We start from the raw sequence: 18,356 nt of genomic DNA on the forward strand, positions 1-18,356 counted from the left end.
CATGTCTGCTAGGGTGTTTTCTTTTCGGCAGAAATATTGCCTGTAACTGGATGTTGTAGCTCAGAGCCATATTCCAAAGGTCCAGAGTCATTCTGCATAGGGGGTATGAATGAGTGCCTCCCTGTTTGTTGATGTACCACATGACTGTGGTGTTGTCTGTCCTTATCAGTAAATGGCCTTCTTTGAGGAATGGTCTGAATTTCTGGATTGCTAGTTTTACTGCCAGCATTTCTTTTTGGTTTATGTGCAGGTGCAGCTGGTCTGGAGTCCACAATCCTTGTATGCATTTGTCCAACATGTGCCCCAGCCTAGGTCTGAGGTCCGTTGTGATGGTTTGGCTTGCTTGAAAGTTGTGGAAGGGCAAGCCTGGGTTTGACTGGCATGCTTGAGCCCACCATAGGAACTCCTGTTTCAGGCATGGGATTAGTGGGATTTCGGTTTCTAAGCTGTGCCTGTGTTGAGACCATAAATTCTTTAGGTACCACTGTAGCTTTCTCATATGCAGTCTGGCATGTGGGACCAAGATTATGCATGATGCCATGAAGCCCAAGGCCTGCAGTACTTTTCTTGCTGTTAGTTTGTTCTGCTTTGTTAATGCCAAGAAGTAAAGAGGAGTTGTTTTTGTTTTTCTGCAGTTAGGAATGCCATTTGTTTTGCTGTGTCCAATTCCGCACCCAAGAATGTTCTTGTTTGGGATGGTATCAGTCTTGACTTTTGTAAATTGACTGTGTATCCCAGGGCTTGTAGTAAGCAAATGACTTTTGTAAATCTGTTGTCAGCTTGCTTTTGTTGTCCGCTTGTAACAGGCAGTCGTCCAGGTATGGATAAATTTGGATTCCTGTAGCCTGCAGTGGCGATTACTGATGCCAGGCATTTTGTGAATACTCTGGGCAGTAGATAAGCCAAAGGGCAATGCTGAGAATTGATAATGCTCTGATCCTGCAAGAAATCTGAGGTATCTTCTGCAATTTAGTGCGTATGGGGACGTGCAGGTATGCCTCCTTGAGATCTTGAGTTACCAGCCAACACTCCTTGCCCAGCATGGGAAGAAGTTGCTGTAGGGTCAGCATTTTGAATTTTGGGACAATGATGTATGTGTTTAAGACGGACAGGTCGAGAATAGGTCTCCAACTTTTCTCCTTTCTTGGTACTAGGAAGAGTCTGGAGTAGAATCCTTTGCCCTGTTCTGTTATTGGTACTCTTTCCACAGCTCTTATCTTTGTTAATTGTGCTATCTGCTTTAGAGCTTCTATTTTTTGATTTGGAGGTAGGTTTGGCATTCCTCTTTTTACTGGTAAAGTGTGGAAGTGGAACCTGTAACCTTGGTCTATGATTTGCAAAATCCACTTGTCTTTTGTGATATAGTGCCAATTTTTCGAAAATAAGGCTAACTTTCCGCCTAAAGGTGCTGTTATTTGCTCCCTCACTGTGATTGTCCTGTTGCAGTGGCAGTGGTTGTGTCTGTGCCTCGGTTATTGCCTTGCCACTGTCGTCCTCTGTAGGCACCTCCTCTGGATTGTTTTCTGCCTCTAGAGCGTCTATTCCTGCCTCTTTGAGATTTTGAGGAGTCTGGAAAGGACCAATTTTTGGCAGGCCAGTTCCTGCTAAACCTTGGGGCTGAACCTGTAAGAAATCCTTAACTGTTTGTACAGATTTTGCCTTCTCTTCCATTTTCTTCATTACTTGCTGAGCAGGTGTACCAAATAGACTGGTCTTATCCATAGGAGCATCTAACAGCTTTGCTTTAACATGATCCGGCAAGACCTGTTCTTTCAACCATGCATGCCTTCTTATCACTGTGCCAGTCATGGCTGATCTAAATGAAGCCTCCAGTGCATCATAGCCACATTTTAAAGAATGGTTACTAACCTGCTGAATGTTATTCATCATTTCTAAAACATATTTCTTATCTAAGGGGTCATCAGTGGACAGCTTCTTAGTTAACTGATCAAGCATAAACTCTTGGTATTGGATCATATGAAACTGACAGTTTAAAGCTCTAGCTGAGAGAGTAGCAGAGGTGTAAACTTTTTCCCCATCTCTAAGGACCTGGATTCCCTTTCAGAAGGAATAGGGTTTTGCTGAGGTCGAGGCTACTGCCTGCCCCTGGGATATAGTCTCAGGATCTGCAAGTGGGGCCTTGTATAGGTGGTGATGAGTGTCTGGCACCCTGTAAAATCTATCTGGTTTGGCAGGGGCTGGAGGTAAAGTATCAGGAGCAGTGCAAACATCATTAAATGCATCATCCACAACAGGCAGTACTGGAGGTATAGCTAAGGGCCTATGTTGTGGTAAGTGCAGGAATGTCCTAAGCCTTTTTCTTGAATCTGAGAAATCTTGTCCCTGCCATTGGAATTGTTCTCTCATGGCATGTAAGGTTTCCCCAAAGGAGAATTCCTCTGGTGGAGAGGCAGATGGAATGGATTCTTCAGCGTCTGAATCTTCATAAGTAGAAAAAGGAGCCTCTGGCTGGTCTGTAATGTCTGAGTCATCCGAAGAATCATCAGAGGACACTGGCTCGGGGGGCTCTGCTCTAGGTCTCTTTTCTGGGGGCTGAGAGGCCCTGTCTGGGTGGGATTGGGATCCCCTAATTAAGGATATTAAATCCTCAGCCAGAGTAAGCATTTGTGAACTAGAAGTGGGCCTGTGAGAAGGGGGCTTAACAGGCACTGATTTAACAGTTTTGGCTGCTTTAGCCCTGGCAAAGGCCTTAATAGACATGGCTGCAGGAGGCCTAGCAGCACCACGTGCTGGGGTAGAGACATCCAAAGGAATGGTGTCTGATAAATCACTAGGAACCACAGTAGTAGGCAAAACTTGAGGCCGATTCAACTAAGGTAGCAGGAGCCTCAGTAGTAGTCATGGATTGACTGAAGATTGACCGGTTTTCGGTTTGGCCGAACCCGAGACACACTCATACTTGCTTAACCGTGGTTTCGGCGAAACTGCGGACCGTGAGTGTCGGTCTTTTTTTTAACAATTTGGGTAGTCGGAGGATCCGGCGGCATAATGTACACAAAATCTGAGCGAAAAATTGTTCAGCGGTTGAAGGAAGCACAGGCGAACAGGCTGCTCGTCGTGGTCTGGGCCTAAGCAAGGCAGGCAGTAAGAGTGGAAATCTTTATGAGGTATTTGTTTCCCACAAGGTAAACAGTTATTGACTTTTCTGACCTGAGGCAAAAGAGTCCCCAGCTTTTAGAAGTCTTCAAGTAGTATTCGTAGTAGTAATCTCTGGATCTGACCGACCGGCACTTGCGAACAGCTTCTAGCGGCAAGGCCGCGCGGCAAGAAAGACTGAGGAAAATGGCGTCGGCTGATGCCTAAGACCAGCAGAGATGGCGTCGGTGAAGTGCGACATCAGCGGCGGACCCAGACTTTGGAATAAGGGCTGCCTGACGACAGGACAACCCATTTGTTATGACTGCAGATGCATCCTTGAAGGACATCTGCTGCTCTACAGGAGGCCTCTAAAGAATCAAAACCACATTGCAAAGTATGGTTTTCCCACTTGTTCCGCTGCATGCAATAAATCCTGCATTTCTTTAAAATTAGGAGGATCTGAATCTGGAAGCATTTTTTGTTTCAACTGAGACAGTAAAAATTGCTGATATTTTAGTATGTGAAACTGGCAATTTAAGGCTCTCATTGCTAAAGTTGCAGACGTATATACTTTCTTTCCCCATCTGTCTAATGCTCTGGAATCTCGGTCAAAGGGAACTGGATTATTGGCTGATGAGGCCTTAACCCCTTTGGGTCCCTGAGAAATAGTTTCAGGGTCAGCGACAGGGCTTTTATACAGAAATTTGTGTGAGTCAGGGACTCTGTAGTATCTGTCAGGTTTAACTGGGGCTGGAGGTAAGGAATCAGGATTTAAGCTGGATTCAGTATACACATCATCCACAATATCTAACACTGGCGGAATAGCAAGGGGTCTGTGTTGAGGTAATAAAAGGAAGTCTCTGAGCCTTTTCTTGGATTCTGAGTAATTCTGGCCTTCCCAATGGAAATGCTCCCTCATGGTATGTAAGGTTTCCCCAAAGGAGTAGTCCTCAGGCGAAGAGGCTGATGGAACTGACTCCTCAGCATCAGAATCCTCATAAGGGGGTAAGGAAGAGCCTAGGTCTGAGGATGAATCTGAAGAGATGGACACCTGGTCGGATGAGTCATAGTCTGCATCCTGTCTAGGCCTTTTATCAGGAGGGGGATGGGACCCCCTTGATCAGTGTGATTAGGTCTTCGGTCATTTTGAGCATTTGTTTCTTAGGCATGGAGGCCTGTCCTGTTGAATGCTGTATTTGTTTCTTTGTTTTTAAAGGAGGCTTAGACTTAGCAGAGGGTTTAATGCTTAACTGAGTAGGTCTGAAAACACCCTCTGAAGCTGCGGGTAGCTCAGCTACTCCGGATCCCTCTGAAGGGTTAGTTTCGGCAGGCTGAATAACCGAAGGCCTAGCCATCTCCACGTGAGAGTCAGAGGCGGCCTGCGGTCGTCAGGGGCTGCGAAGGCGCTTCGCTGAAAACCGGAGAACTGGCGACTGGCCTAGAAGAGGCTTTGTCGTCAGTTTTGGGCCTCAGATGCCTATCCTTGTCTTTGTGCTTTTTATGTATTCCGGTCTTCGGAAGTTCCAACGGCATGGTATAATTGAATTTTCTACCAAAATAATGCCGGGCCAAATCAAACCGATGTTTAATAGTGCGCTTGTTAAACCTAGCACAAAACCGACAACTAGTGACGTCATGGTCTGGGCCTAGGCATGGGATATAATAAGAATGGAAATCCTTATGAGGTATTTGCTTCCCACAAGAAATACAGTTATTAACTTTTACTGACATCAGTCTGAGGCAAGAAAAAGTTTCCCCAACGGGGTACTTAGCTTTGTAGAAGACTTTGGTTCTGGATTCGGAATGAAAATCTCAGGAGACGGCCGACCGGCACTTGCGAACTTCTTTTGCTTCGGGCACCGCGTGGCAAGAAAGACTGAAGAAAATGGCGTCGGCTGCATCTTATATACCCCTGTCGCACTGACGTCAGGGAGGAGGCAACAGCAACTGACGCCGGACCAAGACTTTGGAACTCAGGCCGACTGGGGAACCGCCTGACGGCAGGATAACCCAAGTGTAATGACTGCAGCAGTGTAACACGATGAACATCTCCAGCTTTACTCTGTCGCATATCGCCTACTCAGAGGCGATCTCTGCCTAACATACAAAGCTAAATCAAACCCAGAGCTGTTGGACATGCTCCACGTAAAGAAATCTCAATCCCTCCAAGCTACACGCTCTAGGGACCTAAACCTCGTCACCACAGTAAACAGAACATGCTGGAGGGATAGATTCCTGTCCAACAGACTTCTCATACTCTGGAACAAACTACCTATCTATATCAAACAAAGCTCCTCATTAGCACTCTTCAAGAAAAATCTTAATGATTGGATGAGAGAAAGGAAATTCACCCCGGGGATCACTTCTGTGGCTCTGCTTGACAGGGACACAGGAAAATAACTTTCTTGTGTGGCAAAAGCCAGGGTACCGTCTGGCTAGGCTTATATAGGCCCTAGGGCCAATAGCCTAGTACCTACGTATGAACCTATGGTCTTTGACGTGACAGGCATACTCATGGATCTGATAGGGGACAGAGCTTGCAAGACCCCCATCTGGATCTGAGCTCCGAGGATCTTCTGCATCGTCTATCCACATCTGGTTCCGACAATCTTCTGGAGGGACAACCAACAAAAACACAGCAAAGCCGTAGAACTAAAAACAGAACTAAAATGGAAGACAGTGGACAAAGAAGCAAGCAGCCAGTGGGTTGGGCAAAAGTTTATTAAATCCAAAAACGAAGACCTTGGTTAAAGTACAAAGATATTGCAAAAATAAGCACTTTCGTCCTGGTTATCTCCAGCAACCTATGAGTAACCCACTATTTAAATAATTTCCACAAAATCATGTGAACAGTAAATTATCTTAAAGTGACCTGTGCCTGAGCGCAAAAAAGAGAAGTCATAGTCAGTATAAAAGTATTCCTTAGAACGTCGCCTTTGTGAATAAAAAGTGTATGAGGGATAAATACAAAATATAAAATCTAATATATATATATATATATATATATATATATATATATATATATATAAATAAAAACTCTACTAAATGATACTATATACTATACATAAATAATAATTTACCATGTAGTACCTAGCCGAAAAACATGTAATGACAGTATGACCATCACAGAAACATACAAGACCAAGTGCACCCAACATAAACATTAGCAAATAAATAAAAAATATACAAAACCCAAGAACATAAAAGTATAAAAGTACACAATTACATTAGCAATATGAGTAATACAGAAAGTTTACTTAACCACAAATGCAGCCCCATAGAGACCCACTGCATACAAGTCATCTTTCCAGGGCTTTATCCGCGGTGGTGGTGCTGCAGTAGCGTTGTCGCCTCACAGCAAGAAGCTGACCGGTTCGACTCTCAGCTAGAGCGTCTTCTGCGTGGAGACATGCGTGAATGGGCGTACCTTCGCTGAAGGTTGTGCATTAGGGCTGGCAACTCAGCACACAAACATCAACTGCCAATCATTAGCGGACCGGAGTTCCGCTGTGGCGACCCCTAACCGGGAAAAGCCGAAAGACACAACAACAACTTTTTTAAAAGGCATGCTATATTACAATTGTCATTTAGACCTGGGGGTTTAAAGGCGTTAAATATAAGTTGCCAGTACAGCTGCCTTATTTCAAGTTGGACTGTCCATGCTCCCCCACCATTTACTTGGGTATATTTGTTCTATGATAACAAATCTAAAATTGTGTTCTGGATATAGTTAATAGGTGTTTTGTCAATGCATTACTAGTTTTACCTTTTTTACTTTCATATTGGTGTTCACAGATCTGTTTGTTTAATGCACACTCCGTTTTCCCTATATAAAAGGAATGACAACCTTGACACAGAGCGGCATAAACAACCCCTTTAGTTTCACAGTTGTATCGTTCCCTAACATAATACGATCTACTATTAATAGTAGTGTGAAAGGGAAGAAAAAAGTAAATGGGAAATGTTTTTGGGAGTGTAAAGAGTTGTCAGTGTTTAAAAATTCCAAACTGTCAAAATATTAGGGGAAAAATAGGTGTAACTAGAGAAATTATTCTTTTGAGGAAGGACACGTGATCTGAAATGCTCAGACATAATAAAGACTTAAGTTTAATTATTTTGGCTGCCACAACAGCAATTTCTAGAAAATGGAAACAAAAATCTAAACCAACTGTATTTGAAATACTGAATGTTGTAAAAGAGATAAAAGAAATGAAAGTGGGATCTTTGAAAAAGTGAAAGACCAAATTGCATGTAATTAAATGTAATTTGTAGAAACAATACATGCAGAATAATGTTCAGGATGAAGAGAGTGGTTTAAAGGAAGGTAGGGATTGAGCAATTTATGTAATGTTGGAGTAAATGATAATAGTTAAAAAGAAATAAACCATCTGTAATGTATAACATGTAAATGAAAAAACTTAATATTATCTGCTTTCTTTTATTTGAACGTACAGGTGTGTATCTAATAAAACTGTTAAAAAAATAACAGAGCACAGAATCAACACTGGCCTGAAACTGGGCATTGGGGACAGGAACAGCAATTATGGGACTGGGAATAACTGCTACCAGCGAGGAACAGCCAGGCAGCTACTTTGTGGAGTGATAACCAAGAATAATTCCCTAGCCCCAAAAGACATAGCAGGAGTAAAGACACCAAAATGTCTTCTCTCAGCCCTCAGCATGGCACTTGCAACCTTTTGCAGCAAGTAACAGTGAAAGAAGAAATAAGTATCCCATTCCACAAATATAGCCCTGTATCCATCCAATCATCCACAATCCTTTTTTCCCCCCATTTTTGCTCATGCAGTCTGGGTGTTATTTCATCAATGACAATCATCTAACGCCAGTGTTCACACTGTTGGATGGCTAGCCCTGCTGCTTTCTTCTATACCACACGTACACCCACCCACACCAACACACATGCACACACACACACAAGCACACACACAAACACACACACAAACACACCCCTGCAACCAATTTAGGGTGTCCAATCCACCTACTACATGTCTTTGGAATGTAGGAGGAAACCAAAGTACATGGATAAAACCCATGCAAACATTGGGAGGGCATACAGACTCCCCGCAGAAGGCACTCTGGTAGGAATCAAATTGGTGAACCTGTTGCTGTAAGGCAACAACACTACCTGCTGCTCTACTGTGCCACTCACAAACAGAAATATAATCCTGTACATTGTACAGAAATGTTGTATTCCTTTCATGAATCTAAAAGGGATGCTGGCACACAGATATCTATCACTGTTAATGGTAAAATGTAAAGAGAGTGAATCTCTGTACACTACATTCTGCAATTTGAAGGCAACCCTATACATTGTAGGCAAAGACTGATAATATTGCACTCCCTTTTGTCTTAATGGAGATGTCTGCCATCTTTTTATACTGTACACATCTTGTGTGTATGTATTTCTAATATTTATGTCAGCTGGAGCTTTTCTCTAAAGGCCTCCGCTGAAAATGGGCCATAATACTCAGTCAGACTTTCCCAGTAATCACTTACAATAAATAAATACATTGATGGACAAATTAATACATTTTAGACATTAAGGAAGGGCTTAAAGACAGAGAAAGAAGAAATAATGACAAACATTTTTAGGCTATATATATATATATATATATATATATATATATATATAAGGGAAGCAGAAGAGTAATAAGAGCAGTGAATGAAAAAGTAGTTTAACTCACAAATGAACAAACATTCACTCAAAAAATAAAGCAAAAAAAAAAAATACAGCTTAGAATAATTTATGTTTTCAGCTTAAAGTCTGATAAAGAACTGAAGAGGTTTGTCAGCAGTGTTTCGCAGCCTGGTAAAGTCTTATCTGCTGTTAAAACATGCCAGGCATCAGTCCTGCATCTCCTCGTACCAGCCCATTATGGGAATTCCATTGTGCATTTTGAGAGTTAAGGTTAGCCTGGTAAAGTCTGGTGTGCTGGGCAGTCCTAACTTCTCTAGTGTTCAGTTCTACATGTTCCTGCAGCTGGAACTCTCAATAGCAGATTGCCTTTCTTTTATACAAGAAGTAGATAAGCCACAATCACTGCTGAGTGGCATTACAACCAAGTACAAAAAATGCAATAAGAATTTATGAATAGTACACAGAGCATAACATTTGTGTGTGCATAAACTTACCACCCCTGTCCATCATCAAGGGGAAAAAGATTGGACCAAGAACCATACCTCTAAGTTAGTCATGTAGCTTAACGTGTCCTCATCCTTCTCATCAATTAGTGCAGACAGCTGTGGATGGTTCAAAAACTGTATTATGAAGTTAAGGCATGTTTTTCTGAATTAATGTAGCCAACAACTAAACAACTGGAGTATAAGAACACATCAGACATCTAAAATACTTGCTACTTACTTGGGCTAACAAACTAAGACATTTGGAAGACTCACTTGTAAAGTCTGCACACATAAGAGCCGTCGATAAAATGGACCCAATGTTAAAATTGTCATAAGAGCCAGAGGTCAGTCACTGCAAAATGTACCCAGATAGTTCGTTAAATAGATATGTACATACTCACCAAATCCAATACCTTCAAGATGGTCCCCTGAAAAATCTGACATTTATGATAGTCTTTGAGATCCCACCTCCAGAAAATTTATTTCAATCTCTATCACCAGCTTTTGGGGCACGAATACCACCCACTGTCACATGCTGTGGAAATTACCTTGGTAGGCTCGGAGGGTGACTCCAACCTAACTATTCCCTGTTCTCCCAAAACATAAAATACATATATATTACTAACATGATACAATGTAGGAGGAAGACTTGTTCACCAACAGTACAACAAAGGAGGCATAATTCAAAGAAATTCTTCTTGAAGATAATGTGATAATTTTGAGCACTCACATATTTGTTATCTTACTTTGAGGGAATCTCTGCAGTGGGTGACTGCTAGGAATACTCTCAGCACAGAATGCTTCATAACTCCCTGTGAAGTTAAGAGATCAAACAGGCAAGGCTCAAAAGACTGAATTCTCAAACAACTCTGTATCAAACAAAAAGCCAAGCCTTGGAGTGGAGATTGAAACAAAGATTGGTGAATGAGTACACTGACTACCAAGAAACTGCAGCAGCAAAAACATCTGAAAAGGATTTTCAGTGGAAGGAGCAATACCCCTGATACAGTGATTTTTGCCTGCATCAGGCAAAAGGTGATTAGTCACTCAACTGGAAAAAAATGTAGTTAACAGTCCATTTGTTCACAGTATGCTTGGTCTCTGCCAAGCCCATCTTACTTGGGACAAAACATACCATCACACCTTATTCAGATAATGTTAATAGCTACACAGAGGCAGCTTTACCCACCAGAAAGAAGTACAGAACTAACTCAAAAAACAAGTCACCCTGGTGAAATCACATCATCAATAGGCTGTATAACAGAAGAAAATAATGGCAAAAATTAGGAGGTGCAGTACCCAGCAGGATAAAAACACCCTCATTAAACTAAACAAACTACTCAGATATCAAATAAAATCTACCAGAGCCAAATGTAAGGTAAATTTGGCCTCCTAGGCCAAGGACAACCACAAGGCATTCTTTAGCTATGTTCACAACCTCAAAGGCAATACACAATTGCGTGCAAAGCTCATTGTTAATGGAGTCACCTATACTGAGCCAAAATATAAAGCAAACCTACTGGTCAACAAATTCATCTCCAACTTTACCCCTCTCCCTCCTCAACTTTTCCTCAGGAAATACCATCAAATATAACTCTCCCTGCTATCGCTATGGAACAGGTCATTAATGCCCAGATAATATCCCAGGATGCCTTCTAAATAGCATGCAATATGACCTACCAGGCCCTCTGGAATTGCTATTTAACTGCAGTCTCCAAAAAGGCTTCATGCTTCACGACTGGAGAACAGCAACAGTCATCCCTCTGCACAAAAGTGGGCCATCTACAGACCCTGGAAACTACAGACCCATAATTCTCACTAGTCTCATATGCAAAGCCATGGAAAAAAATCATCACAGAAATGATCAATAATGACATAGGAAATCTACAGACATTGGACCCAACCCAATTTGGTTTCATTAAGTGCAGGTCATGTCTACTCAACCCAGTGGACTTCTTTGAGAAGATCACCAAGCAATGAATGAAGGCAAAATGGTTTGTGCTGCCTACCTTGACCTGTCCAAGGCATATAACACAATACCCTACTCAAGCATTGTGGACAAATTAAAGAGATTAGGTATAAACCCTTATGTCATCTGGTGGATAGACAGGTGGCTCACAGACAGGATCCAGAAAGTCAGAACTGGGGACTTCAACTCTACAAAAAGGCCAGTCACAAGTGGAGTCCCTCAGGGATTGGTCCTGAGACCTCTCCTTTTTGGAATTTACTTCTCCGAAGTCAAGGCCAATGTCAGTGGCCTCTAGCTGACTACATTTCCAGATGATTGCAAATTAGGAGCTGTCACTGGATCCCCCACCGACACAAATGTTCTCCTAGAAGGGTTGACACAAAAAACTGGTGTCAGAGCCATGGACTAAAACTAAATGCCAAGAAATGCATAATAGTATCCTTCAGGAAGTCATCCACCCCTGGTAACTACTGTATTGACAACACACCCTTAAGAGTTGACTCAATTAGTCAGGAACTTGAGGACACACACAGACAGTAATCTATCCTTTGACTATTGCGTGTCTACAGTAGTGAGGAAAGCATTCTATGCTGTGCAACTTATAAACAAAGGTATGGCATCTAGGTCCAAGGAAGTCATTATTCCACCGTATTCGGCATTCATCAGGCCTATCATTAAGTACAATGTCCCCATTGGTTTGTACCTAATCAGGCATATCCAACAACTGGAACATCCACAGAGGTTCCTCACTAAAAGAATACAGGGTGTAAGTAACATGTCCTTTGCAGACCGCCTCAAGGCCCTATCCTTGTATTCAGTCACCTGCAGGCTGTTAAGCTGAGATCTATGCCTGGCAAACAATGCATTGTTAGACCTCACTCTGATGGATATCCTGCATCTCCACAAAACAAACAGCACCAGAATTACCTGTTCTAAAGACTTAAACCTTGCCTATGATATAAACATGACCTGGTCAGACAGGTAGGCATCCCAGAGACTACCCGTTCTCTGGAAAAGATTCCCTATCTATGTGAAGCAGGGTTCCTCCCTAACCAAAGTCATGTAACTTGGACAATTGGATGGGGAACAAGAAATTCATCCCTGGTGTGGCACCTATGTCTCTAATGGACACAGGCAGCCTGTAAATTGTTCATCTCCCAGGCCCCTGCTTGTAAATGTTTCACCTCCCAAGCCAGTGCTTACACTTATCAAGGGTACCAAAACTTACCAAAAATTTGGGATGCATGGCTAGGCCTAAAAAGGCCTTTGTGGTCCTTAGCCTACTAAATACCTATGAACCCATGAATCTAAAATGTACTCTCACCAAGGAAAATTTAAACTGGCACACATTCAGAGTATGAAGGGTTGACTGTCTCATGGATTCTAACCCCAAGAAGAAAAAGAGGAGGATGGATGGACTGTCTGAGGGACAGTCCCTAAACAATTTCTGACAGAAAGATTTAAAGATATTTACTTACCATAAAGACAAGCCACTAAGAAGAGTCATCTTTGGTAAATAATATTACATTCGTTAAACTTTACTAGGCTATTAGACACCACCACTCTTACAAACATTTAACACACTTTCTCTCTCTCTTTCTCTCTCCCATTCTGATTAGTGAGAAAGTTAAACAAAGTACAGAAGACACGGCAGAGAAGTGGAGAAGACAGAGAAAACCATGCAGATGTTGGGAATGACAGTGAAAGTAATTTACCAAAGATGGAGTTTCATTTTGGTGATACTAGCCATAATGACTGATCTGTATGAGACAAGTTCATCCTCTATAACATCATGACTAATGCCACAGACATTAAGATGACTTAGCAGGTAAAATTTTCCCAAACTACTAAGTACCCTTTCTTGTTCCATAACTCACTGTGATGCATAATCCCCTCCAGATCTTTGTTAGACATGCTAAAGTGCAAACACAAGCAGCAAAGCAGAAAGGGGAAAAACTACATTTATGCAACAGGTGTAAAATGTGGCGGAGTATGTTAAAGAAGATGGGCCTGCTTCTTTACAGGATCCATCACTTTCATAAGTATATAACTTTATCTGACAAAATGCACCACCTATAACAGCACGACAGAGTCCCAAGCAAATCCTCCTGATGGATACCCTTATAAGATCATCCAGTGGATGTCATAACTAAATAGGGGGTCTAGACATCTATCCAATGCCTCCAAAGAAAATAAGTCTATTTATCATTCTACATTTTCTAGTATTTCTCTTTTGTGAAGACAAAAGTAATCTGCACTACTCACACAGACAAAGACATGTTACTTATAACTATGGACACTGAAGAAGTCAAGCTGCAAGTCAGGGATAGTAAGCATCCGAGTGTGGTTTATCCAAGGAGTGGAGCAAATGTTTTGGTGAGATGAAGATACAAATGCTTTTCCAGACAACAGGGCAGAGCAGAGGAGCCACATTTTTAAAGCAAACAATGAACTATAACAAGAGGTTTTGCCTTGTGGAACTTGGCATTCTGTATAAACTTTATCATCAGCAGAAATGAAGAAAAACTCTAAAGGAGTCTAAAAGGGGGTACCTGTGGACAAAGGCAACTCTGGGACATTCACCATAGAAGACATTAGGGAAAGATAGTCGGTACATTTGAATTTGGCTGTAGAGGCAAGCAGGTCAAAACATGATTCTACCCACAACCAGAATGACCTCCAAATAAGTGAATGGCTGAGGGACTACTTGCAGGACATTAAAAGGCAGCAAATTCAGTGCATCTGAAAAGGAATCTGGCCTCCCTACGAATGTGGCTAGCTACCAGAAAAAAGATGGTTTTGGTGTCCCAATTCCAGTCTGTGATAGTCACAGAGCAAAGGACTAAGAGTGTATCCTCTGGATCAATCTACTACCATGTTGCCTGAAAGGATGGTTAATCGTGTCAAAAGGAAGGCAAGAATCCCAAAACACTGACAGTGGCAAGAAAACTGCCATTATCGCCAGGATGATGAAGGTAGGGTTTATCTTGAAGGATGTCCAGGCATCTTGGATGTCTGCCTGTCGTGGTGCTTCCATCACCCTAGGGCAGATGAATCTACTGTGATCAAGGCTTGTGGTGTGAGTAACTGCACGTTTCCATCACAGGTGAGACTGTCTGTCACCATTCAGAACTGCAGCTGCTGTTTGCTGGTTTTGGATACTATGATTAGATTTGATATAGGCTACTCTACCCTGACAGTACACTGCAGCATCCTTATGAGAAGTCCAGCATGGGGTACTACTTGGGTGGTAGTAGCCATTAGCTCTAGAACCTTCATATGCACAGCTGAGCTGAATCCATATTGGCAATTACAACTGAAGCCTATAGAGAAAATTTCCCATGTTTATGGTAAATGTGCATGGCACTGAATCATGCCCTTCTGGCAGGCAATGAATGTCAGCAGCGGAGATGATATCAGCTAAGACTTTGTAGAAGTGAACCATTTTAACTAAAGACAACCTGGAAGCAGATAAAGATTCCAGAAAGCAGTTATCCAGGGAGTGTCGGTACAGATCGAGTTTGACTCCTTGCAGTCTTCTAGTGGGCTGCAACTACAAATCTACATCTACAGTTAAGGCTGAATAAAACTGTACAGATTTGACGAGGACTGTCTCCTAACCAAAGTGTAAAAACCTCCTTGATAATTTTGATATGCAAAATGGTTTCCTGAGGTTGAAAAAAGCATGCGACAGACAGAGAAGGACTGACTCCACAAAGACCGCTGAAAAGGTTTAGTTGGGAATAAAGGTATTTAAACTACAAGTCTGTAACTGGCCTCTTGGGACATTTAAAAAAAAAAAAACATGGAATAATATCCTAACCCCTAATGGTCTGGGGGATCCACTTGGATGTCTCTTCCTGAATGAAAGCAAGCCAGCTCCATCAGCTTGTGGAATTTTTCTGTTGAGGTGTAGCACCTGGCAAAGGAAAAGATTCAGGGACTGCCTGGGCTTCAAAAGACTTCCCGTACTCTTTGGATATTAATGTCATTATCTAACCTTCCATGGTTTTGAAGTCCAAGCTGACAGATTACCTCAGACCTCTCCCAGAGTTTGGCACTCAGGAAAAGAATCAAAAGTGCTTCCTGGGGTTTGTCAGTTATCTCCTCTCATGAGCCTGTGATGCATCTGGAAGTTGCTCTTGGAGCTGGGCTTTATCCCAAATACCTCTTGCTGTGATTGGGGCTATGTGCTTCACTAAAACCACATATAAAACTGGCCCTTCTATGCTCTGTCAAGGGTGTTTTGAACAGGCTGACAGAATGGAAATCCTGCAACCCCAAGGCAGGCATAATAAGAGGTAAATAAGCTAGCAACAAGTGAAAAATATATAATATCAAAGGAAACCCAAGGCAGTAGTCTATCTCAGTGCCCATGACTGGCATCAGAATCTGTATCAGTGCAGAGCTCATTGACTATAGATATCTGTATGACTGGTAACTTACTGCAGACAGCAACATCAAAAAGACCAGTACTGACATGGGTCTGAAAAAAAACAATTCCTGATGTCAACATCAAATACATTAAGGCAGACAGAATGGGCATAAAATGTGTGAATGTCAAGGGGAACCTTGACATCTGAGGCATCCAATTACGGTTCAACATGTGGCACAGCATGGCAAACTTCCAAAACTGCTCCACACTGATTAACAGCTTAATTCTGGCTCTCATGATATGAAAACAGAAACTTAGCAGAGAAAGCCATTGGATATAGATTTCTGGGTAAATTTCAGTAACCGGCTAGTAAGTCCACTGCCTGGATGCCAGGAAAAGAGAAATATGCAGAACCTGGAGGAAAATCAGCTACAAAAGGTTTGGGAAAAAAACAGACTGGAAGAAATATTGCAGCTGTTCGGCAAGAAGAAGTGCAAGTTCTACACATAATTTCCAGTAACCTAGAGGAAAGTATAAAGGAGCTGCACACAGACTTGGTCAAAATAAAAACACTGATGGAGTATATTAACACAGACAATAAAAGTCTCGAAAAAATGGAAGAGGCTTCAAACAGATATTCAGATAAGGTGACAGAACTGCAAAACACAGAGTCTGAAATGAAGAAAAGGCTGGCTGAATATGAGACTGCTCAAGAAGAGACATTTCAAAAAATAACATAACTGGTGGACAGAGCATGTAGGGAAAACCTGAGATTTTCTGCTGTACCAGAGAAGCTGGAAGGAATAGGTTGTATTAATGTTATGAAAGCACAAATAAGCAACTGGACTGGTATTCTACTTCAGGAATTGTTAACTGAAAGAGCACATTTGTGTAAATGCTCCATATCTGGTTACCATAAAACAATGTAGACCTTTAATAGTACAGATGCAGTCTTATCAGCAGAAGGAGTTGACTCTTGACAAAATTGTGGCAGAAAAACAAAATACTAAAAGTAGGAGACAGCAGAGTATTGGTGGAGAACGGCTCCTCATTGCATACCAGGCACAAGAGAAGTAAATATATTCCATTATTTAAGAAATGCAGAGAAGCAGCCGTGAGATTCAAACTGGTGTACCCAGCCATCTTCAAAATATTTTCCCCTGGAGGGACATAAACATTTTTTGACGAGGCATATGCTAAGTAGGAAATACAAAAGTTTGTCCAACAGAGGGTGAGCTTTGAAACAGGAGGAGTTTTTGCTTTGTGTCCTTCTGGTGATAAGGGCTAGACAGAGATTATGCCCATGAAATCTTTTCCAGTGTTTCAGCAGAAGATGTCTGAGAGAAGGAAAAAAATATGAGTCTCACCTAGAATAACTGAGAATATGTTGGGAATTAAACAGAGACATGATTTGTGTGATTGTAATGAACAGGAAATCAAGCTAGTGACTTGGAAATTGACAAATGTGGGCAGTAAAGCAATAATTATATTCCTGAAACATGAAAGAACAAGAAAATCTGAAAATATGGGACTTCCTTCAACTTTGTTAAACTTGTAGGGTACTTTAAAGCATATGCCTTGCTTCATGTTATTAATGTTTGGGGAATAAAACCAGTACCTTGGAAAATGACAAATGTGGGATTACAAACCAATAATTATACTTGTGAAACATGGCAGAACAACAGGATCTGGAAATATTGGATTTTCATGGACCTTGTTAAATTTGTAGGAGACTCTAAAGCATGCGCCCCAATTCATGTCATTAATCTTTGGAAAAATACTTGGGAGAGGAGAAGAGGAGGGAGAAAGTTAACTGTAAGTAAAACTATTTTTTCTTAATGGTACTTTTTTAATGGTGCATGACTTTCTTTGCAAGCTACAAAGTAATGTTTTCTCAGTTATTTGTAACTGTAATGAGGATACCAATATAAACAGCTGTTTATGTGTTTTGCTGTTTCTCCCTTCTTTCTTTTTCCTTGTTCATTTTTAAGATATATAGGCACTGCAATGTAAAAAAAACAAAAAGAGAGAAGAACGAGGAAAGGTCTGGTTAAGAGAGCATGACAAAAGAAAACTTGGTGTGCTTTTTCTCATGCTTGCATAGGGGGATGACTAGGTTAAGGCACTTGGCTTTATCCAGCAACAAGTCTTATCAGAAAGAAGTAAATAATGAAGAATATTGATTATTAAAATTTTCTGGTAAGCAATGTATCCTTAGCAGTTTTGCATTTGGTTTGCATGTCCATAGAAGACAATCTGACAAAAACAAGTGGCTTGGAGAAAGTGTTTACTGAAAGCATTCAGGTGTTTTCTCAGCTGGAAGAGCTATAAAGATAATACAAAAACAGACAGCACTTACTAAAAGCACAGGCTATACCAGATGTCTTAGCATGACTGACCTTTATTTTTGGTTAACTCTAGCCTGTTTGAGTGCCTATCAGTTTAGAACTTTTGTTCTTATTAGGAAGATAAAACTTAAAATTTTGAAGCTGTACATAGCTTTGTGTGTTATTAAGTTAATAGTTTTTTTTTTGGGGGGTACAGGAGGGTTTAGGGCTTTCAATAAAACAGAAAGTTTTGCAAGCTGTGGCATAGGCCCAAATGGATATGATAGAAAAAAGTTATGTTCTTGCCATAACATTCCATCTGTGTTGTCACTGAATTTTTCTTCAACATGTGGGTCTTGGATCCAACTCAGCCGTTTTCCAAGCTGAAGAATCGAAGCTCGAGCTCCTCCCATTCTACACATAATGCCTCATTCACCCAGCC

At 41.4% G+C, this 18,356-nt stretch overlaps 1 protein-coding gene across 1 annotated transcript in view; it reads right to left on the reverse strand.

Annotated features, from left to right (window-relative positions):
- Window positions 1-18,356, reverse strand: part of LOC122808958 (protein SET-like) — a 600,336-nt gene that overhangs the window by 487,121 nt on the left and 94,859 nt on the right. The window contains exon 2 of the mRNA XM_044080118.1: window positions 9,301-9,378. Coding sequence (XP_043936053.1) covers window positions 9,301-9,378 — 78 coding nt within the window. The remainder of the gene's footprint in view (window positions 1-9,300; window positions 9,379-18,356) is intronic.

This window comes from Protopterus annectens, chromosome 8.part0 (genome assembly GCF_019279795.1).
Source record: "Protopterus annectens isolate FY-2018-M chromosome 8.part0, PAN1.0, whole genome shotgun sequence".
Lineage (NCBI taxonomy): Eukaryota > Metazoa > Chordata > Ceratodontiformes > Protopteridae > Protopterus > Protopterus annectens.